The following is a 15,378-nucleotide window of genomic DNA, read 5'->3' as shown; positions in this document are numbered from 1 at the left end:
CCATCTTTCGTAAAAGAATATATAAACTCCTTATCTTTATAATATCCTACTGGATATTCAAAAATGTTGCTCTCATTCCACTCTCACTCATCATCTCCGCCCAAACTACCCCACTCATCGGAAAAGTATTCAACGGAGCTCCGTTTCTCCGCTCTCCGGCGACACTCTCCACGCTTATCTCCGCTCAAACAATCCAACTATCGCCGAATTTTCACGACACGTACCGAAAACAACAAGCTGAGCATATCAGCTTCGTTGTCTGACAATGGAAGTCCTGCGACGTCGTTTGATTACGATCTCGTCATTATTGGCGCTGGCGTTGGCGGCCACGGAGCTGCATTGCACGCCGTCGAGAAGGTCTATATCGAAACTTAATAAATTCATATCAAAATGTTTGTTTATACGTGTTTGCAGAATAGTATTGCATTTCTATGTGCAAGTTGATTATGTCAAGTAGCTCGTAAAGTAGTGTTATAGATTACGTGTTTCGAAATGATGATCGTTTTTTATTGATAGATAAGAGCAGGTCGAATGGTTGTGCTAAATAGATGAAGATATTGCTATAATTTAGCATAAAAAACATGTCTCCGATAATCGGTTCTATATGACTATATCTTGTTTCAAATTTAACTTATTCTGCGAGCACCTTTGTTGAGAACCAATCCATCTAAAACCTTAAGGTGTTAGAGGAATGCCCTAAATGGATCATTTTTTGGATTGAAGAGTGGATCACGTGTGCCCATCTTTGGGCAATTAATTCCTTCGTGTCCATATTAAATTGTGAGAATATTGAGGGTGACGGAGAGTCGAACTTGAGACCTCCGCCAAACCAAAATAGACACAACTTGCGTTTTGCTGGAAATCAAGTATGTCCATGTACATGTGACAAAAAAAAAGTATGTCCATGTACACCTTGTACAATCATCAACCGAGGTTACAAAACCATGATAGGTAGAATATGCAGGGTGCCTATACGGTCCACACAAATCACAATGTATAACAGAGGATGGATTCTCAGCTTTAGCAGTACTAACAGGAAATGAAATCCTACTCGGTTTAGCTAAGTGACACACTTTACAGTGAAATTTATCACACTGAGTATGATGCTCAAGTCCTTTTATATGCTTGGCTACTTAAAGAGAAGGATGGCCTAGTCTTTTATGCCATACATCAACAGACACCATACCATTTTTAACAGTAGAATTGCACAGCACAGTTGAATCAGAAGAATATGAAACAGGGAGAACCATTTTGTACACTCACTATTTTAAATACAAATTTAGTTGTTCTACCTAACTTTATACTGAGTACCCCACTATTTTCACTTTTTAATGATGTGTCAATATTAGCTCCATCTATCTTTTGTTCTGTATTTAGCTAAGTTACCCGGACTCAGGTATGGGTGTCGGACACGGGTGCAGATCCAAGTGTCAGACCCTTGATTTCTTAAAAATTAGGATTCATGAATATGGATCTGAAATTGGACACGGGTATGACCTTTACATATGTAATATTATATTTATACCTACATTTTATATATTATAAAATTTGTAAATAGGGTCTTCTAATAATATAAAGACATATACTACTTGTTTATTCTAAACTTATAGCATAAATCAAAAGAATAGCATGGAAATAGTAATTTATAGGCATCCCTCGCTAAAAAAAAGTTGTGATGAGACTTTGTAAATCATTTTGAACTATATTGCTGGAAATCGAAGTGTCCATTTTTCAATTGAAGGATCCGACCCAGATCCCCTACCCACACCAATGTCGTGTCCGATGGACACGGGTATGAGGGCAAAATTGAAGAGTCCGGGTAACGTAGGTATTTAAAACAAATTATAACATTGCTATATCTTCACACAAGATATAGAGCACCACTGGAATGGTGATTTTTTGTTTTTGTTCAATAATATAAGATAGAACAAGATATATTGCTCTAACACAATCTTTTGTTTCATTAAGTGCATTGGTGAATAGTGTACTTTGTCTTTAATAATTTTTTTCGATATATGTTTGTGTACATATCTGTATAATTTGAATCAGAATAAACAAAATCAAATTTAAGCTTTGAAGTCGAGTGTGGTTGGCTGTGGTATTTGGAGTGGTATTTAGAATAATTGTTTGGAAGTATTGTCAATTTTAAGAAAATAGCAGGGTGATTCTTGTAAATTTGTTCAAGTGTATAGATCCCTTTTTTTTTTTTTTTTTTTTTGTGGTCTTGGTATTATGCTGATAGATAGATGTTTGTTCTTAAACTTTGATGTTCGTTTGTATATCTTACAGTAATTGCTAAATTGAATATACTAGAAACTTTATTGGGTGATAACTATTTGCAGGGTTTGAGAACTGCGATAATCGAGGGAGATGTGATTGGGGGAACTTGCGTAAATCGAGGATGTGTTCCTTCTAAAGCTCTTCTCGCTGTTAGTGGAAGGATGCGTGAACTCCAGAATGAGCATCATCTCAAGGCGTTAGGCTTGCAGGTTTGAATAAAGCTGTATAGTTTTATTAAATTGCCCATGTGTGAAAAGATGAAAACATCAACATTGTTCTTAAGCTGAAAGTTCATGCTTGATCTTTAGATTTTACTTCAAAGCCCTCATTTGCAAGCCAATTGGTTCAAATTAAGTACTCCAGACTCTAGAGATATATGTTACAACAGAACCTTGAGTAAAATGACTAAAGGCTTTACATATCACTTTAAAATATTAAGAACAGAAAATTCTGCAAAAGTCCGAATGGAGGGAGAAATGCTGAAGAAATTATCTCGAATTCATAGACCATAGTAAGGGGTATTATGGCCCTGTTTGGCAATTGGTGGTTAGCGTATCGGATTGATATAGCTGATTTGACTAGCGGATTTGAGTTAGCGGATTTGAATTAGCTTTTTGTATTTTAACTAGATACATCACAATCCTCTAATTGAAAAAGCTCCTTTAAGTAACTTTTTCAAAATTAGCTTATTGAGCCTAAACTGCTATTTTAATCTGTTAACTACCAGACACCCATATTAGAGGTTTCATCCGGTCAAGACTCTAATTTGTCTGAAACCTGTCACTTCCAAACAGAGACTGCTACTGACTAGGGTACCTTCATAACAAATCATGAAATTCAACATCTCATTGAAAATTTTAACTGTTTTCTACAAATCTAATAAGATCACAACTTTTTTTTTTTTTTTTGGGATAAGATAAGGCCTCTTGACAATAAATGAAGGCTCAATACTTTATCAGTATAATGTCCACATACTTAAATATTGACATTTATTGTTCAATACCATTTGACTTGTCACTGTTTCCTTTGCCTAAATTTTATCATAAATGGTAAAATGATGACAGGTTTCTGCTGCTAGTTATGATAGGCAAGGAGTGGCAGATCATGCAAACAATCTTGCCTCCAAAATTCGTAACAATCTGACTAATTCGATGAAGGCTCTTGGTGTGGACATATTGACAGGTGTGGGCACAATTTTGGTACGTCCAATTGCCATTTGGATCTAATTTTCAAGTCAGTCAATAGTACAAGTTACTACATAAGGTTTAATGACTGTTGCTATGGTTATAGAAACCTGTGAGTTACTTCTTACAAATCAAATTCAATTACAGGGCCCTCAGAAGGTAAAATTTGGAGGAGTTGGGCTTTCTGACAATGTGATAACGGCAAAGGATATAATCATTGCTACAGGTTCTGTTCCTTTTGTCCCCAAAGGCATTGAAGTTGATGGTACTTACTCTTCTCTGCCAGTGCTTCCAACTCCATGCTAATATGTCAATTTTTCTGAAAGTAAATACATATCTTGTTTTAAAAATGTGCTTAAGAAGTAAATATGTTGAGAAACACCCTTCTCAAATTACTTAAAGATTATCAGGCATGCAGTTTTATATTTTAACATGCTGCTTTGCTAGTATAAGCATTTAGCACCGAAGATGTTCGTAATGTAATGCAGTAATCCTAACCTCGCCTTAGATGAATAAAAGGGAAACTTAAGAACACATGTACACCAAAGACACTCAAGTATCGTGGTTTGCGCAGAGATTGGTTTAACCTATAACTGGTAGCATAATAAAAACCACTGTCTTCTAATAGTGTACTAATAGAGTTACAAGATACTGACTTTCAATATTAGACCTTATTCTTCCTAAGATCGTGATGTGTCAATATAGCAATCCATCCTAAAATGTGGATGGGCTTTAAACCGATATTGGACTTTCGGACAGTCCACTCCATAAATTAGGCCTGCTTCCAGTAAGATCAATTAACACTAAATTTTTAATGTAGCTGGATAAGACTATAGTAACAACAGAAGTATGAATAACTATGACTAGAATTAGATGATGATGTTAAGATACAGATGCTACCAGACACTTGGCCTACAAGTCTAACAAGTTTATTGGTAAAAAATTGCCAAAAAGATTTTTGTTTCATCTCCCGAATGATATATGATATCTTGCACTTATGAGTTATGATTTAAGAACAAGTCTTTGCTATGCTCAGATAATGTCTGAAAACATGAAAAATAATAAGGGGATTGATAGTAGATAAGAGAAAGAGATTAGCTCAGAAACGGAATGTATATTAAAAATAGTTCTACTGCAAGTATTGCAAGGAGGTTAAGCCTCTATTAATATGTCAGGAATTCAATGATTCCTGAGGCAGTTTTATGTATTTTTATGTAATTTCTGCTATTTTAAGTGAGATAACAGCTAAATGTAGCTGAGAACAGAGATAGAGACAGATTAGAGAGAGATTAGCAGAAGAGAGGGGAAAATGGCAAAGTTCAGTGAAGAACTTGCAGAAGAAGTTAGGTTTTAGAGCGAGAATCAAATTAGAGGAGAGAGAGAGAGAAGTCGTGGAATAAATTCCATTTTCTGTATATAAGATGCATACTAGAAAATACAATTGTTATATCTATTTATAGACTCTAGGAACTTGTAACTACTTCTGTAAAGACATAAACACCCCTGCCTAATACTGACTATTTATTACTCAATATCCCAGCCTACTACTAGTGAGGAGTAATACTGATACTAATGTATGTGATATGCCAGTCCTGACATTATAGAACTATTGTAAAATGTACTGCCTATATTATACATTATTACTACGGCAGTAATAATCATATTTGTACTCGAGTCATTAATTTTCCTGTAATTATTCTTGCTGACATTTGATAGATAATTATAACATTATGTTTTGATTAATACTCAAAAATTTAACGTACAGGAAAGACTGTGATAACTAGTGATCATGCCCTTAAATTGGAGTTCGTTCCTGAATGGATAGCTATAGTAGGAAGTGGCTACATCGGGCTAGAGTTCAGCGACGTGTATACAGCACTTGGTAGCGAGGTAGTGTTTTTTCTTATCATGTGTTATCATGCAGCATGCCAAGAATTTTTTTTTTTTCACTTAAGTGTTAAGATTTTATAGATAAAGAATGGTTTTGCACGCCCTCCGATTCCTTGTTACAAGAATAAAGATTTCCTCAAACCTATTTTCAATTTGAAGTTCAAAACTAGATATATTTCTTGTCAAGAGTTTGCACTAATTTCAGTGGTGAACGTTTTCCTTCTTCTTTACAGTTCTCAACAAAAAATTAATAGTATTTCTAAATCTTTTTTCTTAAGAGTCATAAATTTTATTGTAGTGATGTTGGACAGGTCACATTTATAGAAGCTTTAGATCAGCTTATGCCTGGTTTTGATCCTGAAATAAGCAAGTTAGCCCAACGTGTTCTGATAAATCCACGGAAAATCGACTATCATACTGGAGTCTTTGCAACCAAGGTAATTTGCTGCTGTTGCATTTTATTTGCATGGTTAAAGCACTACATTTATGTCTTCAGTGTTTTGTATAGATTACTCCAGCAAGGAATGGTCATCCAGTCATTATTGAGCTCACTGATGCCAAGTCAAAGGAGCCAAAAGATACTCTTGAGGTAATATTGCTTTTCTGAAAGTAGTCTAATCTTAACGATGATTCTGAATTTCAATATTACAGCATGCCTTCAAAGTTAAATGGGGGGTTAAAACTGCTATTGTTAGTGTCTTTGCATTCATTTGCTGTCCTAAGTGACCTAAGTTCTCACTTTGAGTATTTTGTTTATTTTGTTACAATAGGTTGATGCAGCACTAATAGCAACTGGGAGAGCTCCATTTACCAAAGGTCTTGGGTTGGAAAATGTAAGTCTTTAAAAATTACTTTGTACATGAATGCAAAAAGTCGCACTTGAGTATGATTCTCTTATAATTGGTGGCCTGCAGATCAATGTAGCGACACAGCGTGGTTTTATTCCTGTAGATGAGCGCATGCGAGTAATTGATGAAAAGGGCAATTTGGTTGGTCGGAGTTCATTTTAAATTATATTAGTGTAGGCTAAATGCTGAACCTACTTGTTGCTAACACTGGATATTTTTTTGTTAGGTTCCTCACGTGTATTGCATTGGTGATGCAAATGGTAAATTGATGCTGGCTCATGCAGCAAGTGCTCAAGGAATTTCTGGTATGTTCTTATATATAAGCTTTGATCTAACGGAATTTAGTAATGCCATTCTCCATAATAGTTGCAACACTCTTCCAATTTAGTTGTTGAACAAGTCAGCGGAAAAGATCATGTGCTCAACCATCTGAGCATCCCTGCAGCTTGTTTCACTCATCCAGAAATCAGTATGGTTGGACTAACAGAGGTAAACTGCTGAGCCTATGGGTTTCTTTTTACCCACTTTTTAGCAACTACTACTTGGTACATTTAATTTGTTACTACTAACATTTATGTCTGGCATTATTAAGAACCTATTATTCATAAGTGAACTTGTGATTTCTATGTAGGTTTGAGACATAATTTGCTTTCATTTCCTTGTATGACACTGATGACCTTGGATCCTGAACAAAAAGTTACATAATGCTTTTTGTCCTGTAAAACTTAGCTTAGATTCGAAGTGATCACAGTTACATAAAATACTAATCAACCAAACTGTTGCACATAAAATTCAAATAATATTTAGTTTTCTTAATATATATTTTAAATACGAGAATTTTATTGGTGGTATTTTTCATGTTTGTATTGGAAGTCTTTTATATTTTTTAATTGTCTACATTTCCTCAGTATTATGAAATTCATCTCTGCTTTGCTGGGAGAGCTGAGTTCTGTGTCAATTTAGTAAATTGTGCATTGTTTTCTTGGTCCAGAACTTTATAGGTTTGGAAAGAAGGGCACCTAAAGCTTTGAATATCAACTTTTATATATTATTCATTATGTAGAAACACATACAATAAGCTCTGTGTATAAATAGCTACGGGCCTGTAAATAAGTGCTTTTTGGACGTGTTGATCTTTGGTTATGTTATCATCGGAAAGTTTGCTGGTCTTTAGTCTCTCTGATTTTAGCTTCTTGCAAGGTGGTTTTGGGCTCTCACTGTCTCCTCTAGGCTTTCTTTAAAAATAAAGGGATAGTCAGCGAAACTATATGGTTGCCTCAGTTTTTCTAACCAGCGTTTTCATCTTACCTTCAGATTATTTCATGTACTTGCTAGATAAGAGTTTTACTGATGATTATATGAAGTGATGACCATAAATACTTTTGCAGCCTCAAGCCAAGGAGAAGGCTGAGAAAGAGGGATTTAACATAAGTATTGCCAAAACAAGTTTCAAGGCCAACACAAAAGCCCTCGCAGAAAATGAAGCAGAAGGACTTGCCAAGGTTAGAAACGCATTCCATTAGTTCATGATGCTGTATTTAGCTGTATTACATTGCAGTGGGTACAATCCCAATCCTCTATCATTTGGAGTCCATCATTACTAATTAAAATTAAACTTTCCTTAAAGTTTGTTCAAACGATGTTTATATCAGTGCTTGAGTAGCAGATAAAAGATTTTTTACCCACATTATGTTCATTTGTGTCAGTATTTGTAAAGTGGTACTAGAATGGAAATATTATATTCATACTTTCACAAGTAGATACGCAGTGGTAATAGTGCTGGCCTTTTATATGAGTATTGACATGCCACAATGTGGACCTGTATTCGCAACCAGCATACGGAAACCCATGGTTGATACAGTACAGTCTCTGCTATTTATATTAACCCTACTCGAAGAATATACAAATTTAGGGCTCCTTTTTACTGTGTTAGTGTCGTGTGCATGATGCTCGAGTAAATGTAGCGCTTTTTTGACATATTGTTATAATGATCCACGACTTGTCCTTAGAATAGGTATCTAGATAGTTGTCATGTTGCACATCACCTTGCTTCTCATTGTTAGACCTTCCCATTAATGGATACACTGTTTTGGATATAGTTGTAGAATCACATCCTCTGTGAAGTGCCAACAGCAGGGGGAAAAAATAATCCTTTCTGATACGAAGTTTAAGTTTGTAGAAGATACCAAGAACCAAAAGTTTATTTAGTCATCCCGTCTTACACTTTTTGGGTCCAAATATTGATGTTTATCTACTTTGTAAACTGCACTTCAACAACTGTTGATTCGTTGATACACTCCTATTGTCATTAACTTTATAGTTTGTCAACCTCTGTGATCAGTAATGACTATTCACTATAATATGCAGTTAATATACAGGCCTGACAATGGGGAAATTCTTGGAGTTCATATATTTGGGTTACACGCTGCTGACCTCATTCACGAAGCATCAAATGCAATAGCACTGGGGACTAGAATCCAGGTTGTTTGCTCTTCTAAATTCTAAGCGTACATAATCCAGATACTTCTGGTTCTTAAAATGAACGGAATGGGTACCTGGTGACTTAAATCATCTTCAGCTGTAGATATAGAGATCTGATTATGCATACTGAGTATACAGTTTAGTCATCTTTCTAATTTCATCAAATATTGAATACCAACTTCGATACCTCTTTTACATTTACATAACACAAGTGCAGATGAGTAGATAAAAATGTTCTCGCTGGCATTTCCATTAAAGTTAACCTGCCTATATTTTCGTTTCTGTTACAGGACATAAAATATGCTGTCCATGCTCATCCAACATTGTCTGAGGTTCTTGATGAACTCTTTAAGTCAGCTAAGGTATTTTCTCTCTGTGTGTGTGTGTTAAAGCTAATTCACCGAGAGTTGGCCAAACATTATCTGTTGCCCAAATTTTGCTTCCCTATCCAGATTTAATTCTTTTAATAGGCTAAAAAACAAACTGACATTCTAACATATATAATATTTACTTTTGTGATGATAATTAGTTGAGCGATGAAGTATCATCTAGTTCCGCAAGACAACCTGTTGCAGTATAAAGTTTAGCTTCAGCATAGTGGGTAAATGTAGACTCTTTGATGTGAATCTGTCAGTATAAGAAAGGACAACACTCAACGCAGTGTAGGATCAAGCTCTTACATACCTCAATATTGGCAAACTCAGATTTAGGACGCTGCTGCAATATTAAGGACCATGAGTAGCCGATTTTCGGGTTTAGGTGGAGGAGTTGCTATGCTGATGTAAAGACCGTGTCAACCTCTTGAATTTGTTTTAGTAGCAGTATTCCCTTGGCTGTTGAGCACATATTTCTTATTCTATAATGTTATAGTTTCTCGTTTCTTTATTCATTAGCTATAACTATGTAAAAATTTGAATCACTAATCCCATGCGATCGCCAAAATTTAGATTATTCATTCTCAATAACTAGATTCGGAACGTTGGTGGTTGGCCCCTTTCGCACAATGTTGATGTTCTGGAAGCTGAGCTAATGGGAATTTTGGAAGCTCGAAAATGGACCTCTGCTTTCTCTGGCTATAAGATCACAATCGAAAGTGATTCTCTATTAAGCGTGAAAGCAATCCAGGGAAACATCCAAAACCAATTGGAGGCAGGAATATTAGTAGACCAATGTCGGGATATTCTTAAAGATAGAGTACTAGTTTCGTTGGGTTTTGTTAAGAAGCATGCAAACAGGGTGGCTCATGAGTATTGGCTAGACTTTCCTGTACGCTAAATAGCTTTATTGAATTTAAATTATCGTCTCCTCCACAGTGTGTGTTGGAGATACTCATGTCGGATGTGTGAAGTTTAATGAAATTTCCGTTATTAAAAAAAAAGATTATTTATTCAATTCAGACAGTCAGTCTGAAGGATTTGTTTCTGATGACCTCTTGGGTGACATCCCATAATCAACGCTCGATTCGATTCCACCAAGAATAATGTTACTTCATAGACGTCGCAATTATACGTTTGTCTTGATTTGAGTAGGATGCATATTATTATCTTATCTTTACATTTTAGTCAAAGATGAGCAGTGACTATAGCATCAGGATCTTTGGCAGATAGCAGAGATTCAGCAGAAACTTAAAATTCACAAAATTTTCCTTGTGGACATGCTTGTATTAAAGAAGCTCACGTCTCTCTTATTGAAGCTTTAAGATCATACATCAACAAATTCTTGATAGAATTCATCATCTTCATAACTGACATTCTTATTAGTAAGCAATAACAAAGAGCTATTACTTCAACACACCGGAAACATAGACTACTAACATACTTGCTGGCTGTTGCAGATACGGTATTACAGAATACCAGGAATGCATCATTGAGTTCGTTGAAACATATTGCGGAAGCGGTTTAGTAATTCTTCTTTGGTAGGCAGAGTTTCCTGAATAATGGTGTTCTTAAGGTAATCATCTATCCATTCAGATAATCTTGGGAACTTCTCTTTCGTGACCAATTCTAAGCCCATCGACTCTTCCATGACTCCGAGCCAACGTGCTATGAAGTTGGCAGCAATGTCGACTAAGCCAATCTCATCTCCGCTGAAGAACTTGCTGCCTTTGAGCAGATTTTCAAGTGTCAATAACTGATCCCTAGCTTCCTCAATGGCTTTCCCTCGTTCCTCCTCGCTTTTGCTCATCCTGATAAACCACATAGTAGGAAAACACTGAAAATCACAAAAAAAGAATGGTCAGTTTGCTTTAATCAAATAAGTAAAATTTATTAAACTACAAATATATATATTACCTTATCATCGATGAATTTAGCCCAGAAACGAGCCATGGCTCTGTCATAAGGATCTTTCGGCAACAGAGAAGGTCCAGACTTCCAGGTCTCGTCGATGTACTCAAGAATTACCAGAGACTCGCAGATTGGCTTCCCGTTGTGTACTAACACAGGAATTTTCTTATGAACAGGATTGTATCGGAGAAGCTCTGGGCTCTTGTTGAATATATCTTCTGCACAATATTCATAACTAATTCCCTTCATCTTGAGCGCGATTTCAACTCTTTTGCTAAAAAAGCTAGGCCATGAACCAAGCAACTTCACTTCAGAATCACCCATCAGTACAAAAATCGGGTCTTTAACCTTGTCCAAAGATCTGTTTTGGTATTTGATGTCTACTAATTGATTGATATTGAGCTATTTATATAGAGGTTTGATAAATTTATAATTATTTGTGTATGACTATATAATAGATATCCACTTGCCCATTACTAGGAGATTCTTTGTGTAATGACCTAAGGAGTGATCTCATCCAAATGCTTAGACTCCATTATACCTGATAAGGACCTGTCTAAATCAGTGACACCTGTCTCTGTGGGTGATAGGGGCCTCCTTAAATATAATATTAATCCACCCCGGAGACCAGATAATACCCGCCAACTCCGTCACCCATGATCCATCCTGCAGCCCGCTATCCCGCAACCCGCTGTCCGAGGTCTTGAGGCGGACATCGAGCCTTGGATGCCCGTCATCTCCTCTCAGCCGGGTGGCACGACATAGATCACGTGATGCCATGCAGGAGCCGCACTCATCTCACCAGTTATAAATAGGAGAAGCAAGAGAGTAATGGGGTAAGCCTTAATCTCTAGTCTAATTCTCTTCTCTTAGAAAACCAAGACTGATTGTCACGCCGGAGGCGCGAATCGGACAACACCATCGATCGAGCGTTGTTTTGCAGGAACCCTACCCTAGCAGGTGCACCACACGACGAGAAGAAGAAGAACAGCAAAGAGACACATGGGAGATACAGAAATGGCCTTATCTCATGGGAGATACAAAAATGGCCTTATCATTTGGCGCGCCAGGAAGGGGATGGATTTTGAGGAAGTTCCTCCCCTGACCTTTTCCCTGAGTTACAAATCGCCGGAAGAAAACCACATCGAAAAACCCAACAGTTTCAGTTTTGAAGCTTTTGTCGAAACATTATAGTAGGTCGAGGCATCGAAGACGGTGACGAACATCCCACAACGGATACTTTCCGGGATAAGAAGGTCCATCAAGACGAAGGCTCCAAGCTGCAGAGATCAAACCATGAAGACTATCCAAGCGACGGCCACAACGTCACCCCCTCACCGGAAAACAACTCCGGGCATAACTTTGACAGGGCACACACCAAGACAGGCCAGACACCTAAGGCATATGGTCGCAGACCTAAAACAGAAACACCGACGCAGAAGAGAATTCACTCAAAAGGAAAGGAAGGCCATCAACCAGACGAGACAGCGGGAGGAGAAGCAAAAGGGAGTGGACCATCTTCTCTCGGTCGGTATCCTCGCAGAACACATCACATTCCCGGCATAAAGGGGACAAACACCGAGCCGAGATGTGAAGAACGAACCGAAAGCACTGCGATGAAGAAAAGAGAAGATCTGAAAGAAAGGGACGAGCTGAAGAACATCGCGACCACAGAACAGATGAAGAAGAATGTAAGAAGAACAAGCCTTAAGGAAAACGCCCAGCGATGGTTTAGTAGACTCCCCGCAAGAACTGTCGATAACGGGGAAGACTCCAAGAAGAAATTCCTAGCCTAATTCCGCGCCGATAAGCCGTATGAGATTCACACTTTTTATCTAGAATCCATCCGCCAGGGTGATCAAGAAGATCTTGAGAGCTACCTCAGACGTTTCAAACGAGCCATTGACAAAGTGGAGGTGGTCACCGAAACTAAAGCTCCAATACACCTCAGACGAGGTCTGAACCCGTACGATTGCGGGTAATGCATATGCGAGTTGATGAGTAAACGACCGAACACACTATCCTAGGTTTACTCCGCAGCCTCACGATCCATCATGAAAGCGGAAGCCGTGAAGGTCCTCAAACAAACGAGAGCCCCGTAGATACACCCACAACATCATTTTCAAAGTGAACACATCTCATATCAAACAAACATTGAACACAACGGGACAAAAGCCGTCACAGCAAGGTCAACGGGTAACACAACCGAGAAGAACGTCATGATCCCCGCGATCCGGTAGAACCCGCCTGCCCTTACAGCTCCTCCTCCCCTGGACAAACGGGAGAAGGGGACGACACTACGCACATGACGACAACATGGACAGCACACATGGGCACACGACAGAAAGTGTTTCCTTCTCAATATCATGCATAATGACATACCGGGGAGTACGCAACCCGCCGCTCAACGACAAGGGAGCACACCACCCGTCTAAGACAAACACAATACACTCATCACAACAAAACATACAGACAACACAAATACGCATCACACCTCAACGCTAAGTCAAAAAACAGGACCACACGCCTGCAAAATATTCATCTGAAAACACAATACACTCATCACAACAAAACATACAGACAACACAAATACGCATCACACCTCAACGCCAAGTCAAAAAATAGGACCACACGCCTGCAAAATATTCATCTGACAATACAATACACTCATCACAACAAAACATACAGACAACACAAATACGCATCACACCTCAATGCCAAGTCAAAAAACAGGACCACACGCCTGCAAAATATTCATCTCACAACACAGTACACTCATCACAATAGAGGACAGCTACAACACAATTATGACAAAAATATGTACTCAGACAGTCGCAATCAACGCAAAGCGATGAAAACATGTTCGAAACCCCCGCAACAATTAGTAACACGGTCACCATGATAATAAACGGAGCATCATCAGTCATGAAGTCACAGATTGCGTATCATTTCCCGCGGTCGACAAAACTGAGACAAACCCGCCACGATTTTGACGGGCAAACTTCACAAAAAATTCCAATATTCATGGACAGAAAGCCACAACCATTTTTTTTTCGACGCCGTCAGTCATCCCTCAAAAATCCCCGGCATTCCAATATTCACATAGACACCTTCCCCGCTTCAGCACCCGCAGCCTCTTTATAGGCCGTACTCTTCCGATATTCTGCTATCCCAACTTCCCGTCCCCGTCTCAACTCCTCAGCATATTCCGTGCTACTCCTAAAATTTGCAATACCCTGATCCACCACGCCCTTCAATTCTTCTTCAAAATCTTTACTACGGTGATGTGTTGCAACCGCATCCAAACGAGATTTTATAACGCCACGCTTATACTCGTCACCACCTCGAAACTCAGCCACAACCATCTTTTTCGACGGGATAGAAGCCAGCGCACTCTCCAGCCCATCATCCACCCATGTGGACACCCGCTAACAGCAAAGACAACACCAAACACTGTGATTACCAAAAAACACACGACACTCCGGGACAACAAACCCGCTAGTTAGTCACTCTATCATTCGACAAAAAACACCCGCAAAACAACAAACAGACAACGGAAGTTCAGTTCAGTTCTGCTCTGTTCGTCGAGATCCTCGAACCCGCTATCGATTTCAGACATAAGTCACAAATCCAATCACAAATTACACGAAAGTAGAATGTCTTTTTCGACGGGATAGAAGCCAGCGCACTCTCCAGCTCATCATCCACCCATGTGGACACCCGCTAACAGCAGAGACAACACCAAACACTGTGATTACCAAAAAACACACGACACTCCGGGACAACAAACCCGCTAGTTAGTCACTCTATCATTCGACAAAAAACACCCGCAAAACAACAAACAGACAACGGAAGTTCAGTTCAGTTCTGCTCTGTTCGTCGAGATCCTCGAACCCGCTATCGATTTCAGACATAAGTCACAAATCCAATCACAAATTACACGAAAGTTGCCCCTTCTTCATACACCTCTCGCCTTTCGAAGTTTTGTTCAAAAGTACTCTGACGTTCTTCAAACACAAAAATACAAAACGTATGAGATACTAAACATCACGTGCCAACATCAATCAAACCTTAAAATTACTACACTGTCACACGGCGGGCTTCGACCCGGAAGATTTCGTCGATGACTCAGCGGCAACACATCACGTCGACCACGAACAAAAGCTCCAAAGAAACCACCAAACACCCAGGACGGACTCCTCATGTTATCTTAAAACACTCGCGACAACACTACACGGCTTGCACATACATCTTCCCCGCCTCCACACCAACAGCCTGTTTTAATGCCACACTCCCCTGATATTCAGCAGTCACCACCCCCGTACCCGCTTACGCTCATCAGCAGACTTTAGACCACCTTTGAAATCCGCTACACCTCACTCCGCAGCCCGCGTCAACTCTTCATCAAAA

The 15,378-nt window shown here is 38.6% G+C and overlaps 2 protein-coding genes across 2 annotated transcripts; one reads left to right on the top strand and one right to left on the bottom strand.

Moving 5' to 3' along the window:
* Nucleotides 1-40: 40 nt before the first annotated feature.
* LOC108196399 (dihydrolipoyl dehydrogenase 1, chloroplastic) lies at nucleotides 41-9,568 on the top strand. The gene is made up of 15 exons (XM_017363665.2): nucleotides 41-357; nucleotides 2,343-2,489; nucleotides 3,345-3,479; nucleotides 3,612-3,729; nucleotides 5,230-5,354; nucleotides 5,666-5,791; nucleotides 5,863-5,943; nucleotides 6,125-6,187; nucleotides 6,269-6,343; nucleotides 6,429-6,507; nucleotides 6,591-6,691; nucleotides 7,591-7,704; nucleotides 8,570-8,683; nucleotides 8,974-9,045; nucleotides 9,213-9,568. The coding sequence occupies exons 1-15, from the start codon at nucleotides 64-66 to the stop codon at nucleotides 9,261-9,263; spliced, it is 1,695 nt and encodes a 564-aa protein (XP_017219154.1). The 5' UTR covers nucleotides 41-63; the 3' UTR covers nucleotides 9,264-9,568.
* Nucleotides 9,569-10,341: 773 nt separating this feature from the next.
* LOC108196400 (probable glutathione S-transferase) lies at nucleotides 10,342-11,408 on the bottom strand. Its single transcript, XM_017363666.2, has 2 exons — nucleotides 10,975-11,408; nucleotides 10,342-10,894 (listed from the first exon to the last, which is right to left on the bottom strand). Exons 1-2 carry the CDS (start codon nucleotides 11,290-11,292, stop codon nucleotides 10,547-10,549), a joined length of 666 nt encoding a protein of 221 aa, XP_017219155.1. The 5' UTR covers nucleotides 11,293-11,408; the 3' UTR covers nucleotides 10,342-10,546.
* Nucleotides 11,409-15,378: the final 3,970 nt, after the last annotated feature.

This window comes from Daucus carota, chromosome 7 (assembly GCF_001625215.2).
Source record: "Daucus carota subsp. sativus chromosome 7, DH1 v3.0, whole genome shotgun sequence".
In the NCBI taxonomy this organism is placed as follows: domain Eukaryota; kingdom Viridiplantae; phylum Streptophyta; class Magnoliopsida; order Apiales; family Apiaceae; genus Daucus; species Daucus carota.
The sequence above is the reverse complement of the archived record's forward strand: the minus strand, read 5'-3'. Positions and strand labels throughout refer to the sequence as shown.

What these genes read in the sequence shown, in the direction of transcription:
- LOC108196400 (XM_017363666.2), bottom strand. Translation starts at nt 11,292, where the DNA reads ATGGGTGATTCTGAAGTGAAGTTGCTTGGTTCATGGCCTAGCTTTTTT. An exon ending in CTAAATTCATCGATGATAAG is followed by an intron (nt 10,895 to 10,974) that starts GTAATATATATA and finishes TGTGATTTTCAG; the next exon opens with TGTTTTCCTACTATGTGGTT.
- LOC108196399 (XM_017363665.2), top strand. Translation starts at nt 64, where the DNA reads ATGTTGCTCTCATTCCACTCTCACTCATCATCTCCGCCCAAACTACCC. An exon ending in CAGGTGTGGGCACAATTTTG is followed by an intron (nt 3,480 to 3,611) that starts GTACGTCCAATT and finishes ATTCAATTACAG; the next exon opens with GGCCCTCAGAAGGTAAAATT. An exon ending in AAGTGCTCAAGGAATTTCTG is followed by an intron (nt 6,508 to 6,590) that starts GTATGTTCTTAT and finishes CTTCCAATTTAG; the next exon opens with TTGTTGAACAAGTCAGCGGA.